Source organism: Astatotilapia calliptera, chromosome 12 (genome assembly GCF_900246225.1).
Source record: "Astatotilapia calliptera chromosome 12, fAstCal1.2, whole genome shotgun sequence".
Lineage (NCBI taxonomy): Eukaryota > Metazoa > Chordata > Actinopteri > Cichliformes > Cichlidae > Astatotilapia > Astatotilapia calliptera.
Genome location: NC_039313.1, coordinates 35496196 through 35516762, shown reverse-complemented (window position 1 = coordinate 35516762; position 20567 = coordinate 35496196). Strand labels below are relative to the sequence as shown.

Below are 20567 nucleotides of genomic sequence, written 5' to 3'. Positions count from 1 at the left end.
TCTTCAGGCCCAGAAACCTCTGCGCCTCTCTGCATCTGCTGTGTTTCCACTTCCTCCGGTCTTGCCCGTCTCCATGATTTGTCTTTTGTCTTTTTGTCCTGTAGCGTCTTTTCTCATGTGTTGCTTTGTGTCTGACGTCCTTCATAAAAAGAGAAAAGGAGCTGCTGTGCTGTGGAGTCTGACTGTACAAGTCAGCTAAACATGGTCACTGTTGTTTACCTCCACGCAGTCAGGACCAGATGAAAACCAGCGTGACATGTGACTGTGCTGAAACGTGTCGGTCATCCGAGGATGTGATGTAAAGACTTCATGTATAGACAAACTGGTTTCATTCCTGTCAGCAAAGCCAAAGGGAAGTTTGTTGGAAACAAGAGAAGCATCAGCTGACTCCATACGCTCCATTACATACATGCAGTGCACTTCCTTAATCCACTAAATATTCACCGACTGTTCTGGTCAAAATCAGACGATAAATCTCGTTTTAAGGGGTTTTCAAAACAGAAGATAAAGACATGATGTCCACATAACATGGATGTAGAGGCCTAATCTGTGCCTTCTGCTTACAGACGTGCTCAATCGACACAGCGACGCATCGCTAACTAAGAACCTCTGACCGTCTTTCATGTTTGCATGAACAAAAAGCTCAAATCAAGATTATCATCAGGAAGTAAATCTGAAAGAAAACACTGGAAACAAACTACAAAAATGCAAAACGTCAGTGACTCTGATGATCCCAATCCAGAAACATGAAGGTGGTCCAAACGGGCCTGTGTGACACACCGATGCATCGCTAATTCTTTCACAGACCGAGTAAATAAAGCCCAAATGAACAAATCTGGGAACAGTTAGCTTCTTCAAGATTTTTGCTTCACGTGAACAAAATAAAACATTTTAAGATGAGCAGTGAAAATAAAGTCTGTGTGAACTGTTTAACAGAAACCTGTTTTTGTGATGTGGAAGAAACTACGTTAAAAATCATCATAATTCTGTAACACGTTCTTATTGGCACAAATATGAAACAATGTAAACACAAAGAACAAAACCAAACAAAAAAGAAAATATTTTTAAGAAATATTAATTATGACTGAAATGAAAAAGTGAAGCAACATAAACACGAATAATTAAATAAATAAAAATACATTTTTGTTATGAAAGCAAACATTTACGACTCTTTGCAAACACTCATGTGACCTCTGCTCTTCGTGGCTGATTGTAACGTGCACGCTTCACGTAACGCCGTGGACACACTTTCATCTGACTGCTGCTTTTTCACGTTAATGAGTTGCTCTTTTTTTTTTTACTTTATCAAATTTAATCACCAGTTTTGTTATTTTATTTTTATTTTATTATTTTGCATTATTTTATTTTAATAAATGAGAGCAAATGAATTTCTCTCATTCTAATAGTTTAAAAGTTTGGAATATTTAAATTTGCATGATTTTTATTTCACATTTCTACATTCGGCTCTTTGCTGCTTTGACTTCACTCTTGTGTGCTGAAATATTTCTGTGAGTACTTCAGTGTTTCTGTGAGTAATGAGGCTGTTTGCACCTCCAGCGATTCCTGGACGACTGCAGACGTTTGAATGACTGTGAACAGAAACAATCACTGACAATCATCAGTGTCACTGAGTGATGGGCCTGTTGTGTTGATCACTGGCCGTGTGTTAACCTTTGTTTCAGGGTCGGCAGACGCGCGCAGCAGCTGATAACCCGGCGGAGTGTTTGAGCTGATTAAACATCCTAATCAGAGGAATGTGTCGCCTCGATGACAGAAACATTTACAGTTCACAAAGTTCACCCGTACGTCTTCATCCGCAGCATTAAAATATTACACAATGATAAAACCATCATGAGCCAGTAATAAAATGATTCTGCATAATGAGTTTTTTTAGTTTTAGGAACTAAACATAGTTTCATTTTTGCACATTACAAAAACACTGAGAGGCTCTCGTGCTCAGAGCGGCACATCCAAACTCCACAGTCTTTTAATTCTGATCTTATTTCTCATTGGTCCTCGCTGCCTTAATCTTTCTCACGTTGCAGTTAGTTCAAAGTGTAAAAGCTGTTTCACTTCCATGCATTGACTTTGCTACTGTGCTCATCTGTGTTTATGAGAAAATATGTAGAAATCTAAATTTGCTTCATCCAAACCGGCCAAATTTGGGAAACATCTTTGATGGTTCATGGTTTTGTAAGAGGGTGACGCATGAATCTGAAATATTCTTGTGACACAGAAACATTTGGAGTTAGCTTCTTTGCTGGTCCGGCCCACATGATGGCTCAGACTGTGCTGTTTGTGACCCATGAAGGAAAATCCATTCATAAGCCAGCACTGTGTGTGCTCCCCTGCAGCATGCTTGATTGATTTAAATCACATTTCTTTGATAAACTTGTTGGAAACAGATGCTGATAAAGTTATCGTGTCTGACAGATTCCTCTGAGAGAAGCTTTGGGTAGATGACCGCACAGAAAACGCTCGGCCAGTCGCTGTCATGTGTGCCACGGCTTGAGCAACACATTCAGTCATATGCCTGCTGTGCTCAGCAGCAGAGACACATGCAAGGAAGGACACAGTGTTTTTTTAGACTGCTGTACAGTAAAGAACGATGCTGCGCTAATTTAACCGCTTCCTATATGTGACCACACAGATGCATGACAGACAGAGGGGCAGATGTGGATGAATCACTGCTGATGTGTCTGCTGCTGGCACTCTATACTCTGTGTTTGATGTGCATTGCTGGTATTTAACTGTGTGGTTTAGACTCAGTGTGCTGAAACCAGTTTGGGGAAATGCAGTTCAGAAGCATCCCGCTGCAGTAATGTAGGTAACATGAAACTAAAGCCGTATCGCAGCATAAGGATGAAACCAGCAGGAGAAATGAAACCTGGCTCTGCTCAAAGGCAGCAAAACACTCCGACCAGCGTTCACCCGTTTGCTGGGTTCAAAGTAAAGAAAGAGAAACAACTGTTATCAAACTACATGCAACTTCTGCTTTGGCGTCACTTTTCAGGCCCAAACATCCATCTTCGTGTTGATGGGCTGCACGAAAGATCTCGGAGGTCCTAAATTATAAAGTTGTTGTTTCTGTAGCAGCTCGTCCATGGCAGCGTTTTTTGCCACGTCAAGTGAGGAAGGATTCTGGACACGGGAAAATAAATTGAACTCATCTGAGCTACAGCCAGTAAGAGTCCAGGTATTAAGATGAGCACACGTGCAGAAATCACACCACAGACACACCAGCAAAACCTCCAGAATCCAGAGCGAACTTGATGTTTGTGCAGCAGTTTTGTACTGCTGTTGCTGTTGCATTATCACGTGAAGAAGCTGCTTTTAGTTGCTCCCTTATTCACACGGACCTGCCACAGTGGGCACATATGTAAACATATGTAAACGTCCACACATTGTGTTTTAAAGTTGTAACATCACAGTTTACGTGCATTTTAAATCTGAACCTGCAGAGTAATAAAAACCTAAATGTCATGATGTAATTCCTGAGGTCAGACTATCACAGCTCTGCCTGTTCAGAGTCCTTCAGTCTTATCAATCACATGAACACTGATTGACTCAGGGTCAGTGTTCATGTATGTTCATGTGGCCCGTCTCTGCTGCTCTGTATGTTAATGCGGTCGTTGTCAGGCTGTTACAGTCTAACACCTGAAGGATCACAAAGTATACTTTGGAAACGATGGCAGAGTGCACCGTCTTCATTTTACAGAGTAAATGATATGATCATATATCATCTACGCTTCTCCATCTATCATCATCAGCTCTTATTTTTATTAAATAATAACCTAAAAAGGGATTAATTTAACCTGTTTTTACTTCAGCAAAATTATTGGAGTGAACCTTAAATTTGGTGCTGGCGGGGTGCACTGAAGGAAAATACTAAAACATACACAAACACTGTCTACAACTAAAGATTCACCACTTCCCCCCTTACAAATCTCCTTTATGACCCAGTAACAAACATTCAGCTGTTAGTGTTTACCCTCCATCTCAGGCTGCTGTTGTTGTGCAACTTTTAAACTCACTGAGAGGCCTTCTGTGGGTGTTTGTTGTCCATACCTATTTTTGCAGTCGCAGTTTCACACAAAGAAAACGACATGTCTGCAGATGAATCTGGAAGCCTTTCTCTAATTTCCTCCTCTGGTTAAACAACAAATGCAGCAGAAAACCTGCAGGCCTGGTTCTCTGTGGGGGTTTCACTTCAGTCTATCCACACTTTCAGTAACAGTATATTTATTTACCAGTTTAACTTTTTTAAAAAGTCCCCCACACACCACAGAAATATAAAAGTACAAAAGCAGACGTGTTTTCAGTAACACACAGAATAAATCGTTATTACTAATCATTGTTACCAATAGTTTGCTGGGTGTACTTTTGAGTGTTTTCCTGAATACTTCTGTCTTGTAATCAGCGGTATTGAGCAGCATTGGGATGAATCAGAGGCTCTGCGACTGAAAACACGTTCAAACAAGAACACGCTGATTAAATCGATTCTTTTTAAAATCGCGCTTATCTAAAAAACTATCGACAACAACAACAGCTACCCGCAGGCTGGTGAGGGGACAATCACGTGCTGCCATGATGACATCAGACCCCGTGTGGGCGGAGCCTGGGAGCAAACAAGAGCGGACCAATCACAGGGCAGCCTCGGAGCAGCTGGGTGTCCGTCCAGCCTTTATAAAGTTTAGCGCAGCGTTACTGCAGCAGGTTATTTATCTTCACTTTCAGCGTCGAGAGTTTTTAGAGTAAGTGAAGTTTTTAATCTCGTTTTCAGGTCTGACGGTTACGTTTTGGAAACAGGAAGTTTGATCAGAATTATTTGTGGGATATTTCTTTTGCCTTTTAAACCTAGCATAAACATCGTGCCAGCCAGTGTCCGTTTTAAAAATCTGTAATTTAGCACGTTTTTAATTTAATGTTTTTTTTAGCGATGATAATCAACATTTTGCTCTTGTTTCCATCACACCCATCGCTTTGTATTTCGTTCGGCTGTGTGTGCTGTGATCTGCGGTTTGTGCTTCGGTGGCAGCCATCGTTGCTTTTTCGCCTCTTCGCGTTAAATAGATTAAGAAAAGCCGGGACCCCGTCGATCAGGTGGTGTTTCTGGCCGGATGCTGGTCAAGTTTTGGTTTTCTTTTCGGTTTCCTGGTAGTAGTTTCGGTGACGGCCCGGTTTCTTGGCTCTGCGCCGGGACAGCCGATCCCGTGACTCTGCACAAACACAAACAGGCCCTGCTCATTGTCGGGGTCTGGCCTCGTTTCCGTTCGGGAATGTGCAGGAAAATGGCGATGAGGAAATCGGCAGCATCGATTTTCTTGGATACACTTTGATGATGATTATTCTTTTATTCCCGGGATCCAGCGGGCTCCTTTTGTGTGTTTGGCCTAACTGTTGCCCCACATTTGGCCCGGGGGGAGGAAGGATATGACTGCGCTGCCGGGAATGTGTTTTACTACTTAGTCATTGTGATAAATAAGAAAAAGACTTGTTGAGTAACCGTGTTTCTGCGAAGACCTCCAGGACTGAGTTCTTCAGAATCGCGCCTCTGAAATCTGATCCTGACGCTGTTTTCTTGTTTTGCAGTAGGAGCCATGATGAAGCTGCTGCTGGCTGCACTGGCCGTTGGCCTGAGCTCGGTCCTCTCAGCCCCCCATCTGGACCCACAGCTGGATGAGCACTGGAACCTGTGGAAGAGCTGGCATGCTAAAAAATACCACGAGGTGATGCATTGTTGTTCTTTCTGTAAAACCTGGTGCTCTTCTGTCCAGCGGAGGAGGCCTGACTGAGTTTTGTCTCTGCAGAAGGAGGAGGGCTGGAGGAGGATGGTGTGGGAGAAAAACTTGAAGACGGTCGAGCTGCACAACCTGGAGCACTCCATGGGCAAACACACCTACCGCCTGGGCATGAACCACTTTGGAGACATGGTGAGCCAGCGGTTTGCACACACACACACACACACACACACACACACACACACACACACACACACACACACACTCTTGTATGGTGAAACTTATCAAGGCTCTTTTAAACCTTTGGAAAGATGAATGAGGAAGATATCACTGGAAAACATGGCTCATGCAAAAATAAAGGTGATCTAGAAGTTTGAAGGTGTAAAGTGCAGCATGATGTCGCTTTATTTACATTCCTGACGTTGTTCCCACAGACCAACGAGGAGTTCAGGCAGCTCATGAACGGCTACAAGCATGAAGCACAGAGAAAGGTGAAGGGGTCCCTGTTCTTGGAGCCCAACTTCCTGGAGGCCCCTCGTTCTCTGGACTGGAGGGATAAGGGCTACGTGACTCCCGTTAAGGACCAGGTAACAGCTGTTTTGTTGGTTTTTTTCACCCTGGTTGCTCGAGGCCCTGTGGCAGCACATGCGTAATTAAGGTGGAGCTTCCTTGGTTTTTACAGACTGTAGACTAGATCAGGCTGCAAGTAGGAGGCAGACGGAGGCTTTTTCAGGTGACACCTCGTGTGGTTGTAACAAACCAGACTGGTGCACATCAGGTGTGCTGTGGCTGTCTGATAAATGCCTTTAGGTGATTTTTTTTTTTTTTGAGTCATCCTGCACAACCTGCAGGTTTCATGACCACAGTGTGGTCCGTTTTCCTTCAGTAAAATTCCACAATGCAAATCTTCATAATTTGCATTGCTGGAGATGCAGACGCACTTCTTTACATCAGCTGTTTGCATTAAGCCTGATGTCATGTGCATTGTTCCAAATGTGTTGAAGGGCATTGCTGTAAATGTTTTGCAAGAAGATAATAAATACCCTGCAAGCAGTCAGCTTATCTATTTACTGCACTCACACCAATGCCCCTCCTCCCTCCTTCCATGAGTGCACAGCCTGTTCTCTCCGCCCCTCGACATACATTTTTCACTCGGTGCTGTCAAACAGGTGGAGCCAGCTCACTGTAAACAGGCCAAGGTGCAGCAGGCGGGTGTATACGTTTCTTTTCTGTCGTTCGATTAGTCCCCTCTGCCTTTGCTCTTAAGTTTATGCAGAAGTTTACAGCCACAAAACTCTCACATTGTGTGCTTTCATTTCTTCACCATCATCGTGTCCTGTCTGCTCTCCTCAGGGTCAGTGTGGCTCCTGCTGGGCTTTCAGTGCCACCGGAGCTCTGGAGGGTCAGCAGTTCAAGAAGAGCGGCAAGATGGTGTCGCTGAGCGAGCAGAACTTGGTGGAATGCTCCAAATTCGAGGGTAACGAGGGCTGCAACGGAGGTCTGATGGACCAGGCCTTCAAGTACGTCATGGACAACCAGGGCCTGGACTCTGAGGAGTCCTACCCTTACCTGGGAACCGTACGTATCTCTCACGTGTCCTCAGCACAAATGAAAAGAAGTCATTTGTCTTTTACTGACCTGTCAGCAGTTTACTTATCAGTTGTCGGCATAATTGAGTCACTGATTTAATTCATCTATTAGTTTTTTAAAGAAAAGAGCTAACCACAGAACACTGATTCAGCGCTCAGTGTTATCCTCACTCACCACCACCTTCCCTCTTACAGGATGACCAGAAGTGCCATTACGACCCCCAGTACAACTCTGTCAATGACACCGGGTTCACAGACATTAAGAGCGGCAGTGAGCATGCTCTGATGAAGGCCGTTGCTGCTGTTGGACCCATTTCAGTCGCCATTGATGCTGGCCACGCGTCTTTCCAGTTTTACCAGTCAGGTCGGTGTTTGCCAGTTATAAAACACATTTTAACTTAAAGCTTATAAAATGCACGGACAGGAGAGGAGTAGTTGACTTGACGAGATCTTCCTGCGTCAGGTTTCATGCTCAAACTGAGCTGCAGGTTTGACTCGTGGCTTTAAATTTCAGGAATCTACTATGAGCCAGATTGCAGCAGCGAGGACCTGGACCACGGCGTGCTGTTGGTGGGCTACGGCTTTGAGGGAGAAGATGTGGACGGCAAGAAGTACTGGATCGTCAAGAACAGGTCAGTCAGGCTTTCACAGCTGCAGCGTGCTCGGCCTTCAAGTGTGTAAAATCCACTCAACAAGAGTAGTTTCACTTCTTCCTTTCAATGCTGATGAATTTCACTTCCAGTTGGTGTTAAAGCTCCTAAATGTCACAGACTTCTCAGCCTGATGCAAAACGCTCTGCTGACATGAGAGTCGTTCTAATGTAAATAGGACTGTTTCAGGCCCTTTGTATCGTCGTCTCTGCATCACAAAGGAACCAAAACCAGTCACCTCCTGACTTTTGTTTTCTTATCTCTCTGCAGCTGGAGTGAGAAGTGGGGAAACAAAGGCTACGTCTACATGGCCAAAGACCGACAGAACCACTGTGGTATTGCGACCGCAGCCAGCTACCCTCTGGTGTGAGGCCGGCTCCACCTCGTAGCACCGTAGTGGTTTTATTCTAATACTCTGGACAGGAGGGACGACGCTGCAGTCGACGTGAGACACGCAGGCGATTCTGAGGTCTCACCACCAATAACACTGATTTTAGGGAAATTGCCCTTTTTTGTTTTCTGCTACTTCATGTTGTCAGGAAAAAATTAGCTCATTGTTTTATTCTCTGTAAATATGTACTAGGCAAGTGATCGTTACCACTTGCTATGGTCATTGTAAATGATTTCTTTTCTACTTTTACTGTGATCAATTAAAGTTTTAAAACACTAGTCTGGACTCAGGACTGTTTTTAAAGACGTGTTTCACCCCGAGCGCTTTCCTCATCTGATTATAATCAAACTGACGTCAACGTTAAACTCTGTCCCTGCAGAAGTCACAGTATTGCTCTAGAAAGCTAATGAAGTTAGCTAATGTTAGCGATGCAACAAAGCTCTGTGCTTCTGCTGGTTTTAAAATGTAAAGCAATGAGGCTAACGAGCTCACAGTATGTGGGATCTCGTGGATTTCTGATCAACAAAGGTGCCAAGTGAGAAGGAAACATGACCCAGTAAATACTGCTTCCATAATGCTTTTCTCATAAATCTGAGCACTTACAGTATCTCATCCAAAGACGCCTCTAACATACGAGCAGGGGGAGCCAGCGATCAAACCAACAGCCTTCTGGTCAATAGATGAGGCTCTTTACTTCAAACCACCAAATATTTCAAGTATAAAAAGCACCTAAAAACTATACTTCATGACTGATGATCATTATTGACTTCTACTGGTTGATTACCAGATGTTAACAAGGATGAAACCTCAGTTAACATTCATGCTAGCAACATTATGGTGATAGCTTTAGATTACAAAACAAAAACCCAACTAATTACTGTCGTACTGGTTCGTGGTATTTTAAGGCCAACTGTTAAAGATATGTGAATTCTCACTTTTCTATTTTATTTATTATTTATTTAGCACTAAATAACCACAGTGGCCTCTGCAGCTGGAGGATGCTGGAAGCTAAAGGCCCTGCGATCGTGCAGAGGAAACCCTAAAATCACACGTCCCTCTGAGCACGTGGCAACAGTCAGAGGATTTTTGCTAAAAAAAAAAAGAGTCAAAAACAATGATACCCGGATTCTTTCTGGTGTCATATTTCTTTGTTTTTATGCAGCATATATGACCCAACACATGATGTCACAGTTAATAAATCTAATTATTTATTTAAGGTTAAGCTGAATATTTAGCTGTTACCGTTAAAGCAGAAAACATCAGGTCACGACTGTGAGAAAACCACATTTTAAGAATCTTCAGCCAATCGAAGCTCCCGCAGCTTTATGAGAACTTCTTGACGAAGGACAGGTACTCGTTGACGTCATCAGGTGAGCCGACGACAAAGGGCACCCGCTGGTGGAGCGATTCAGGCTGAACGTCCAGTATCCTCTGAGTGCCCGTGGTGGCGAGGCCACCGGCCTGCTCGATGATGAAGGCGATGGGGTTGCACTCGTAAAGCAGCCGCAGCTTCAAGGAGAAGAAGAAAAAAAAGGACACACTTGCGTTAATATTGAAAAGATCAGCGCAGCTGTTTACAGCTAAAGGTCACAGCTGGAATCTGAACCGCTGAATCATTTCTAAAGATGGTAAATATTCACTCTGAGACTGATAACCACCTCACAGTGCAGCCGAGGCTCACAACAGCACGTTTCCAGTTTTGTGTAGCTACAGTTTGCAGATGACCACCAACATGTCGCAGGCGATCATCAGGACAGACTCGTGTTCATGTTTAGTTTTTAATTATCACGGATAAAAAGCTGAATGCGTGCTGGACTCTGGACACGCAACAAACGGGATACGAACCCCAGACTAACAATCAGAGGCACCAATAACCTCACATAATACACGCACAGGTCCCTGCGCGATCTGTTGTCATCTAAGTGATGACGCATGAACCCTGCATCCGGGTCCAAATGTTTATTAAGGCTGTTGTGTTTTTAACATGTTTTAATGCTTCGTATCTGTTTAACCTGAACAAGCTCCTGTTAACTTTTACCGAGTGGGAAAAAGTTAGCGTTCATCCTCCAGCTTCACTGTGTTTATCCTCAGCTGCTGTTATTGTTCTATATTTCTATATTGTGTATTTTGTTGTACAGTTATCTTATTTTCAACTTTAATTTATAAATTTTATCTTATTCTTTTCCAGTTAAATTTACCCTTCATTCTAATTTGTTGTTGTACAGTTATTTCAACTTTAATTTATGTATTTTATTCTATTGTTTCCTAGTTAAATTTACCCTTTTTCATTTCCATATTTATTTCCTATCCTATTCATAGTCTTTTTTTTTCTTTAGGTCACAGCAAAGCATTTCACTGCATATCGTACTGTGTATGTGACAAATACGATTTGAATTTAACGTAGCTGTGTCGCTAGCGATCACGTAGCACATCATTATATAGCAGCTAGCCCAACTTCAGTAACCCTGCAAACGTCACTGCTGTTTAGTTTCTGTCTTCATTTATGTTGGAAGTGACAGCAGAGCTGTACGTTTGAGTTCTTTCAGAAATCTCTCAGTCAGAACATGCTATATCATGTTTAGGTGGAAGCTAGCGAGCTAACTTCCTGCTAACTTCTAACTCCGTTAAATGTAATAAATCCTGTTTTCATGGATGCCTGGATGTTAAACTTAATTGTTACACCTGGTAAAGCAGCAACACTGATCATTTTATTAAAGATGAAAGAATTTAGACAGTTTTTAACTCTCATTGATGCCGCAGTGTTTGTGTGACTTTGGGCCCTGAAGTGGCGATTGGACCCGGAAATAATGACGTCAGACTTAAAGCCTGGATTCTGTTTCTGAGACACGCTTGTTTCTTTGACTCTCACATGTAGTGGGCTGATTCCTGGCAATATTAGAGAATGACAACAAGAAAAAAGGAAGAAAATTCTCTCAGAATTGGGAAGTGGAGTAGTTTCTTAGTTTTTATTGTGGCTGCATTTCCTTTTCTTGTGTCCATCAAATCCACATAAACCGTTTCTGATTCGTGACCTTTCAACCGCCACTTGACCTTTAGGAAAGCCTTCTCCTCTTTCTTCACAGCTGAGCTTTGGAAAGGCGTCCGTCCCACAGCACTGACTTATGAAAAACCAGAACGCAGTGCATTTGCTCGATTTGTGGGGCAATAAAACTGCTGTGCAGATTCACACATCTGGTGATTGTCCAGCACACAGAACTTCACCTCCAAAGGTCATGTAGAGTGTCTTTATTGGAGCGCTATGGCACGCTGACAGCATGTGTTTTATCCCCACTACAAGCTCTCAGCTGGAGCATTTGATCTAGTGTAAGGGGGCGATCGTGGCTCAAGAGTTGGCAGTTCGCCTTGTAATCGGAAGGTTACAAGGTTGCGGGTTCGAGCCCCGGCTCGGACAGTCCCGGTCGTTGTGTCCTTGGGCAAGATACTAATCCCATGTTTGCCTACTGGTGGTGGTCAGAGGGCCCGGTGGCGCCAGTGTCCGGCAGCCTTGCCTCTGTCAGTGCGCCCCAGGGTGGCTGTGGCTACAATGTAGCTGCCATCACCAGTGTGTGAATGTGTGGATGTGTAAAGCACTTTGGGGTCCTTAGGGACTAGTAAAGCACTATTCAAATACATTTACCATTTAGTGTTTTATATATATTTGTATTTGTTACATTCAGCTATATACATCAGTCAGATCAGAATTCAGACACCTGCTTGTGAAAGACATTAACTTTTTGATGGGGGGCATGTTTGGGAGTTTACGTGGTGCTTTTGTTAAGCATTAAAAAAATACCCTAAATTTGGCCAAAATGTGAAAGTTTTTTGTTTCCAGGTTACTTTTAAATGCTCTTCGTCAGTATTTCAATAATAACACCGGCAGTGAGCGAGCAGGTCGTGACTATGTGCTGAAACTAGAAAGTCTGAGTTTCATATTCCCGTCTTCACTGCAGTGCACAGGTTTGTTCACAGCTGCCTGCTGCCTGTGATTTCCCCTGTATTCAGTTTACATCTTATAATATATTAATCATATGTTAAGAGTTATTATTTGCTGCCGTTTTTGAAACTGGCGCTCAGCAGCTGTAGCTCGTGTTTGCCCAGGAAATAATGGTGGAAATATGAGAGATGTTGTGTTCGAAGCGCTCACAGAGGGAAGCTGCCTGGATGCACACTGACACATGAGGTTTGTGGGTTTTCTTTACCACCAGTCTCTGCTGCCTCTGAGCTTCATTTATCTCAGGACAACCTTGGATTAGTCCACGGACACATCCACGGCAGTGTCTGGTCACACGTCACAGTCAGAGTCATTTCATTTTGGAGCAAAAACTTCAATCAAACTTTTGGAGTTAAAACAAATTTAAAACTGAAACACACGTTTGTTTCTTCTTTTGTGGAGTGAACCCATTAAAGGGGACCTGCTTTGCTCTTCACACTGTTACTGATGCGTGCTGATACTAAACACAGCCAAAGATTCAGATAATGAGTTCAGTGTATAAGCAAGAAATCCCCGAGAGCCAAAACCTCAGACCTCAGACTGCTCTGAAAACTTTTTTTCCTCTTCTGGGCTCTGCGTGATGTCAGTGAGAGTCGATATCACTTTCATGTCAGGCACACCTGCTACACCAAGGCCCCGTGTAAGATAAATAAGCATTATTCTGATTGGTAAATCATGCAAAGCCACTCAAAAGCACAACGAGTCCCCATTGAACAGCTGCAGCCTTCTCAGTGGTTACCTTTCCCTTTGGGCTCTTCTCATTGGCCGGATACATGAAGATCCCTCCGTAAGCGATGGTGCGGTGAATGTCTGAGACCATCGAGCCCACGTATCGCGCTCCGTAGGGCGAACTGCCGTCCTGCAGGAGAGAAATTCATCTTAAATGTCACTAAACTAAATGTGACTTTCACATTTTCTATGCTCCACATCACATTTTGGTTTATTTTAAGAAATAAATTTAAACACACAGATTCCATTAGCATTAGCATTAGCATTAGCATTCCCAGAGATTCTGTGACCTTTACAGTTTTCACAGTTTGTGACTGGTATTTTATGTTGGCTGATTCTTGGATGTAAAGCGTTAGTTTATCTACTTCCTGTGGTCACTGTCAAATAACTGTATATTACAGATATTACAACCATTTAAAAACAAAGAGCTGTAGAGCAACAGCGTCATGTGACCAGCGTGTCAGCGTGGCACACCTGAGTTCAACACTCCAGCTTTATCACTACGAGTGCATTTTAAAAACTGACCTGTAAGTAACGTCTGAATGAAATGACTTTGTGATTAAATATTCTTCTCAGTGAACTTTATTCTCAGAATTTGTTGTTTAACAGGTTAAAATGTGACGACGTCATGTGACGCGAGCAGTCGAAGGTGTGTGGAGTTCCCACCAAGCGAGGTTCGTGTTCTGACCGGCACGACATGATGTAGAGTCATGTGCCTGCTGAGTCACATCCCATAAGGGTGTGTGTGTGTGTGTGTGTGTGTGCAAAGTAAAGCAGGGCTTCCCAAACATGACACACGATCAAAAAGAAAAGAAAAGAAAAAAATCCACCTCGAGCGAAACTACCTAAAATAAAATAACTAAGTCACAAGAAAGAGCAGCGAGCAGAGAGTGAGGGGAAGTTATCGAGGGTGTGACGTGTGAAGGTATGATTTATGATCTGAAGCATATTAATGCTGAGAGAGACGTCCTGAGCAGCAGGGGTGCTGATCTGGGAGCAGTGATCAGGGCGAGTTTTGTTTAGTGTTGAAATCTGGTCACCTGACTCTGTACGGCTGCTCCGCTGTAAACAAATAAAGCTTTTTCAAATGCAGACGTTACATTTGTGAACGATCCTTCATGCAGGTGAGAAACTGACGGGTTTAAAAAAGGAGCAGAGACTGAAAACTTCCCTGCGCGGCATTCAGAAAGTGTTGATTTCACTTTAACCTCGTGACTGAAGATCTGCTGTTTCATAAAGAAACAGAGTGTGAGTAACTCTGTGGTCACTGACGGATTGTGCTGGCTCATGATGCGCTGTGTGAAGTGTAATGTGAATGAATGAGTGTTCACGGAAGAGATATTAGCAGAAAATCTGCTGTGACGCAAACTCGGCCTGATGGGAACTGCAGCGTGTGCAGAATGGACTTTTACAAAAACACAAAACCACCCTCGAATATACCCACCTTAGTGTGTGTGTGTGTGTGTGTGTGTGTGTGAACATGTAAGAGTGCTAGTTTGTTATGGTAGCGTTACATTTAATACACATAATCCCACAGAGGTTGTTTTCCTATAGATTCGTGTGACGAGACGTCATCCTGTAGCTGCTGTGTGGAGTTTCTTGGTCTTTGTGTTTGAAACCAAACCCACGAAGCGTCGACAGAGTCATGTCTCACACGTGACACAATGCACCACTTTTAATTTGAGTTTTCAGTTATTCTAAAAGCACATAGGAGGGTTTTGTTTTGCTTTTTAGGAAAAATCAAAGGCAAAGGAAACTGAAATGAGAAAACGAGAGCATCAGCGAATCCCGGGCTGATGAAGAGGACGCTCATGACAAGCGCAGGCTTCACCAAGTGCTGAGTGTGCGTGTGCAGGCAGAGTTTCCAGTTGAGAAGCTGCTGCAGTTTCCTGAGGAACAGGATGTGCACTCACATTAGCTGTTTCACCATCCTGCAGCTCAGCTGACCGAGCCGCCACTCCTTCCTACAGCCTGACCGACCGGTCACGCTCCGCTGACTGCCCGTCACATGTTTCAGGGCATAGGTAACCTCTACCTGCTCTCGCTACACAAATGCATTGAGAGTCTTTTACTGTAAATCACCCAGAAGGCACTGCATGTGCATATAGGGTTGAAGTAATTTCTCCAACAAGCAAATGAAATGGTTTTATTGAGCAAGTCTAACAGTGAAGTATACACGTACCATAACACTAGACTGACCAACAAACATGTTCTCTGTGCCTGTGAGTCTGTAAATGTGTTCTAGCCCTGCGGATGCTTCGTCAGGACTCACATGACGAGTGCGAGCAGCTGCTTGTGTGTGAACTGTGGCTGCAGGAGTGTTAGATTCAGCTTTGAGCCGGCAGACCTGAACAGATGCGCTGTGGGTCGATAGCTCGCATTTCTACTGCAGCTTCAGTTAAAGGTATCACATTTAAAACCATCAACGCGCTCTGAGTCAGTGGGACGCCGTGCGCGCTCTTACCTCGGGGTACTTCTTGTGTTTGAGGTATTCATTGATGGAGGGGTGGAAGTACTTGGCGTAGCCCTCGTTCAGACTGTAGATCTTCCCCTTGGGCTTGATCCTCACGCTCCTTTCAGTCAGGATGAACTCGCCGACGCCCTGATAAGAAAACAGTTAGACGTTCAGTGGAAACAATAGAAATGATCAGGATAGAAAAACATCAGCAGAAGTGAACCAGCGCCAAAGGGTCAAATCCAGATGTTAGCCAGTGCCTTCCTTTAAGAGCAAAATCCTCAGGTCGAAGAGTTCAGGTGTTTAAATTACAAAGTCAAGGTGCCGCATTACACACGACTGTAAACACTGATGATACAACATTACTCTCTCCAGCTGTCGAGACCTCCGGAGGTTTCTGGACTAAATTCTTTTTCCTACATTTCTGTTTGCATCGAGACTCATTTCTTCAACGATATCATAACTAAACCTGCTTTTTAAAAAGGCTGATCAAAATGTTTTTAAAGACCAAAAAAACTCAATATCAAAGAAAAAGTGAAGTTTATTGAAAAGCTGATTAATCAAAGTTCTTCACTAAACAACAAAAGACAAAAACACAAAGCAGGACGTGATGAAGGACGCAGGCTGAAACAGGAAAACTCACAGAAGGAAAACAGAGAGAGGGAGACGGGACTCGTGCGCTCACTGAAGAACGAGAAACAGGAAGCATCAGGTGAGAGGAATAAAAACACTCAGACAGACAGGAAGTAAAACAGGAAGCATCAGGAAATTTGCATATTTGAGACAAGAAGACCCAAGATGCTGAAAAATGATGAGAAGATGTGTACGTGATCTTTGTTTAGACTCTTTTTACCTTTGAAACCCAGAATGTGACACGAGTGAGATGATGAAAACTGATTTAATCAGAGATGAGGTGCCAGAAACATTGTGGCAAAGCTAAAAGGATTGACGTGTGTCTACAGTCCTGTGATTCCACTGTGCAGATGTGCCTCACGAGGGATGATTGACAGCATCGTGTCTGCTTTCTTCGGCAGAAACAATAAACCAGAGAAACGGGAAAAGCCCGACTGTGAGGGATTAACCACGAGTTTATGAGATTATCACTGACACAAGGAGCCATGAGAGAAAAGGGCCCTTCAGGTAACGTCACGTGGCGCTCTGTGGAGGTGTGGAAACCTGTGACCGCAGTACTCACAGGATCGAGCGTGAAGAAGTTGACCCCGGCGCCTGTGCTGAGGGCCACCAGGGTGGCGCTGCCATAGAGGGCGTAGCCAGCGCACACGATGTTGTTGCCCTGCTGCAGGGCGTCTTTCTCGGTGGGCTCCCCCTCTGAGATCTGAACATCACAGCAGGGAAAAACAACAGCAGACCTGAGAGATTATCTGCAAACTGCTCACAGACTGAGTGCCTCAGTGGACAAAGACTGTAGCATCCAACCAAAAACTCACAAACTGACATCAGATTAACGTTTTTCTCATTTCAGAATAAAACATGTGGATGAATCACACCAGGGTTCATGGTATAAACCTCACGCAGGCCTGTCTGGGTGTTGTGCAATGTTGAAAAAGCTCAGCAGGCTGCAGCTGTAAATAATCAGAAGCGCTCAGAAGCCAGGTTTAGCTGGGCAGCAGCGCCCTCTTGTGTCTGCAGGATGTTACTGCACCTCGACCCTGCAGAAATCTGAAGTTTCTGAAAATCCCAGAAGCCTTTAAAGACTCGAGCAACATAGATGGTTCTGTTACAGACGGCAGCTTCACAGTATGAGAACATTTCCTGGATTTTGAAAAACGTGGTAGCGGAGTGATCGATAAAAAGGCGTGTGGTGGGAGACGCAGGAAATCTTAATATTTAAATAGGAATAAAATCAGTGTGGACACTGTGTGTCCTGTTATTACTGCACAGCATCATTGATGCGCGACTGTTTACCCAAGTAACTAATAAGTAACTTAATAGCACAAAAGCTGTATAATGAAAATATATTTAAAGTAATCACAGTAAATGTACTCAGACATTTTACTGTTGATGGTTTGAAATACTTGTGACTTCATTCAGTACCAGGATTTGGCTGTTTTCCTTGACTCGGGAGCAAAATGTTTGTGATGCAGATGATTCGGCGAGACTCTGAGCTCAGACTCACCCGTTTGTAGATGGCGAATATGGTGCCGATGGACGCCAAGCAGTCGATGTTACTGGAGCCGTCCAGAGGGTCGAAGCAGACCACATACTTCCCCTGTGGAGAAACACACTAAATAATGAAATATGACGATAATAATAAATTAATTCCAAATAAAAGTGAATGAGTCATGCAGCCATCTAAAACCAGTGCTGGGGGTGAGGGGCAGAGACGGGAAGTAAACAGGAAATAAACAAAGTGTCGGTTGTTAGACTGGAATCATATTATTTCAGAATAACGTGTTTATCACTCAGTGTGCTGTATTAATGCGTCACTACAGCCACTGAAAGAACCAACACGTCCCACATATTTGATCACATGACTCGCTCACCACTGGAGCCGGTGAGCGATTAGTACAGAACACGGCCATCCACCTGCATCTAAAGGTCAAAGGTCACTCTTGAGGATGCCAACGTTCACATGTTGGACAGAGAAGACAGATGGTTTGAAAGAGGAGTGAAAGAAGCATCTATGTCCACTGTGAACGCCATCTGTGAACAGAGGGCGGGGCTTATGACACCAACCGTCTGTCATCTATAATCCAGTTTTGAGATCGTTCCCAGACGCCTGAACGCCCACTCACATCCTGGGCCTGGGGCTGGGCTTCACCTGCAACCTTGGCTGATTGTGACCTACACCCGTTTTCACACCGTGGCTCGTACAGTTAGGTGGAGGATCAATAGGGGGTCCATGACCCTCTTGGGGACACTCCCACAGGGCTTTTGTCTCCGAGCTCCTTAGACAGAACATGCATGACGTCATTCAAACATCCAGATCCCAGATTTCACTCGTCCACCTGCGATGTTGTGGGTGATTAATACAGTTAGAGCCATAAATCTGTGCACAAAGGAACATTTCTTTTTTCTCTGTAACTCCGGACTGTGGACATCCGCCGGTACAACTACTCCTCAACCTTAAATTTCATACTCTAACTGAATTCTTCTGCCATAATAAATCAATTCAAGTGTGAGAAATCTGACTGAGTTTTAAGCTAACAGCACAAAGCTGTATTGTGCTGACTGAATTTAATCTGAGTGCTGTGATTATGAGACACGGACCGACTGTCTGGTTTAAAATGGTGACAAATTAAAAGAAAACCTTGAAGCTTGTAAAGTAGCTCGATGCTCCACAGCTCGGCTCCTCGTTGTGCAAAATCTTCTCTTCATACTGAGCTGGATCTCCCCGGCTTAGATGTGGTGAGGTGTCACACCAGTCCTGACTGACTGGACGAGGTCACGCCCATCACCACAGATGTGATTCATCAGAGGATAAAGATGGACTCACCTGTGAGGGTGGAACAGAGACACCTGGCTGTGAGGTGGCTGCTTACCCTCTTCTCCTGGGGGGTGACGATGAGCTCCTTGTTCTCCTCAGACACCATGCAGCAGGTGCTGTAGGAGGCCCGCAGCATGTTGATGACCAGGTCGTTCGACAGCACGTCCAGCTTCTTCACGTCGTCCCCCGTCACGTTCACAGCGCCCGCCAGACCCTGCCTGCACGGACCAATCAGCAGCCACACGTTAGCCACGCCCACACACAGGACACCTGACTGAGAGCAAACCTGCTCACATCCGGCTGAGCAGAGAAATTCAGTTAGTCACAGAAAAATTCATTATTGCATTTTCCCCCACAGTGGTTTCTTCAACTGGAGATCACGTGTGAAGCGAACTCCATTCACTGAGCTGTGATTGGTTATGTAAGCTCTCTGATGATGATGCTTTCTTCACGGGCGGGCACGATGTCAGCAGGCGGTGCTTTGGGGTCCTCACGAGCTCCGCCTGCAGCTTTAAACAAACCAGACACACTAAACTGTAAAGCGGGCTGTCAGGGTCACGCCTGCGACCCCACATTGACCTGAGGCGGGCTGCACCACTGACACTCCTGCACAATATGACATACATGGACACTTTTTATTAAGATATCCAATGAAAAATGATGACATGTCTTCAGAAAAACGAGCTTTGTTTAATTAAATGTGGTAAATGTTTCCAGTCGGTCGGACCAGCAGATCTGTGACTTCACACTAAATCATTTTATGCTTTTATGATTTGAGCCATTTGTCCAGATCTTAAAATCGCTGCTCTGTTCACACTTCAGTCGTGAAGCGGACCAACTCGGACCCTCAGATGGGCTTGTTTTGGCCCCGGAGCCGTGTGTTTGACACCCCTGCCCTTAAAGAATTTTAACAATGCGCACAGCTCCGTCCTTTCACTGCACCATCTTTTATTAAAGTCACGATTAGAGTGTTGAAATCACACAAAGCTGTGTGTGCTGCTTTCACTGCAGCGGTGCGACCTTTATCCAGCACAAAGCCTCCGTTCATTCTTATTGTGCAGTGTTGAAATCAGAGGAGATTTATCTGTGACGGCTCCTACACTGAACACAAACAGCCAGTCGCTCCACCAGCTCTGTGACGGAGGCCGACCTCCAACAGCAAAGTTCACGCACAGCTTTGTCCCCGCATGCTGAACTGTCTCTGTACGTAGGTGATACTCACAGGTGGGCCAAGCCTGCCTTACGCACAGCAGATGAAATTGCTTTGATGGCCGTCAGCATGGCGTTGATGAGCTGGGTCAGCTCACCCGTCGCCCCTTTAGCCTGGCGCCCCGTCTCGATGACAAACCGGGTCAGGGTCCATACGTCCGTCTCAAACGCCGACTGGTCCGACATGCCGGATCCTGGTTCTTCTGTCCTTCCTGCTGGGCAGCAAGCTACGACTGAGCCTCCTCATTATGAGCCTCGTCCTTTACGTGCCCAGAACTGTGAAGCTGAGCTGATCTATTTGTGAGCGCAGCCGAGTGGAAGAGCGGGTGTGTAGGTGGTGTCGGGTGTCAGCTGCAGACTGGCA

General features: G+C 44.5%; 2 protein-coding genes across 2 annotated transcripts; one reads left to right on the top strand and one right to left on the bottom strand.

The window, feature by feature from the left end:
* Positions 1–4671: 4671 nt before the first annotated feature.
* ctsla (cathepsin La) lies at positions 4672–8588 on the top strand. Its single transcript, XM_026186118.1, has 8 exons — positions 4672–4754; positions 5593–5729; positions 5811–5933; positions 6176–6328; positions 7095–7319; positions 7526–7694; positions 7845–7962; positions 8251–8588. Exons 2-8 carry the CDS (start codon positions 5601–5603, stop codon positions 8348–8350), a joined length of 1017 nt encoding a protein of 338 aa, XP_026041903.1. The 5' UTR covers positions 4672–4754; positions 5593–5600; the 3' UTR covers positions 8351–8588.
* A 968-nt stretch (positions 8589–9556) lies between these two features.
* On the bottom strand, positions 9557–20461 carry fbp2 (fructose-1,6-bisphosphatase 2). The gene is made up of 7 exons (XM_026186122.1): positions 20217–20461; positions 19050–19212; positions 17684–17776; positions 16742–16882; positions 15556–15693; positions 13102–13221; positions 9557–9880 (listed from the first exon to the last, which is right to left on the bottom strand). The coding sequence occupies exons 1-7, from the start codon at positions 20387–20389 to the stop codon at positions 9695–9697; spliced, it is 1014 nt and encodes a 337-aa protein (XP_026041907.1). The 5' UTR covers positions 20390–20461; the 3' UTR covers positions 9557–9694.
* Positions 20462–20567: the final 106 nt, after the last annotated feature.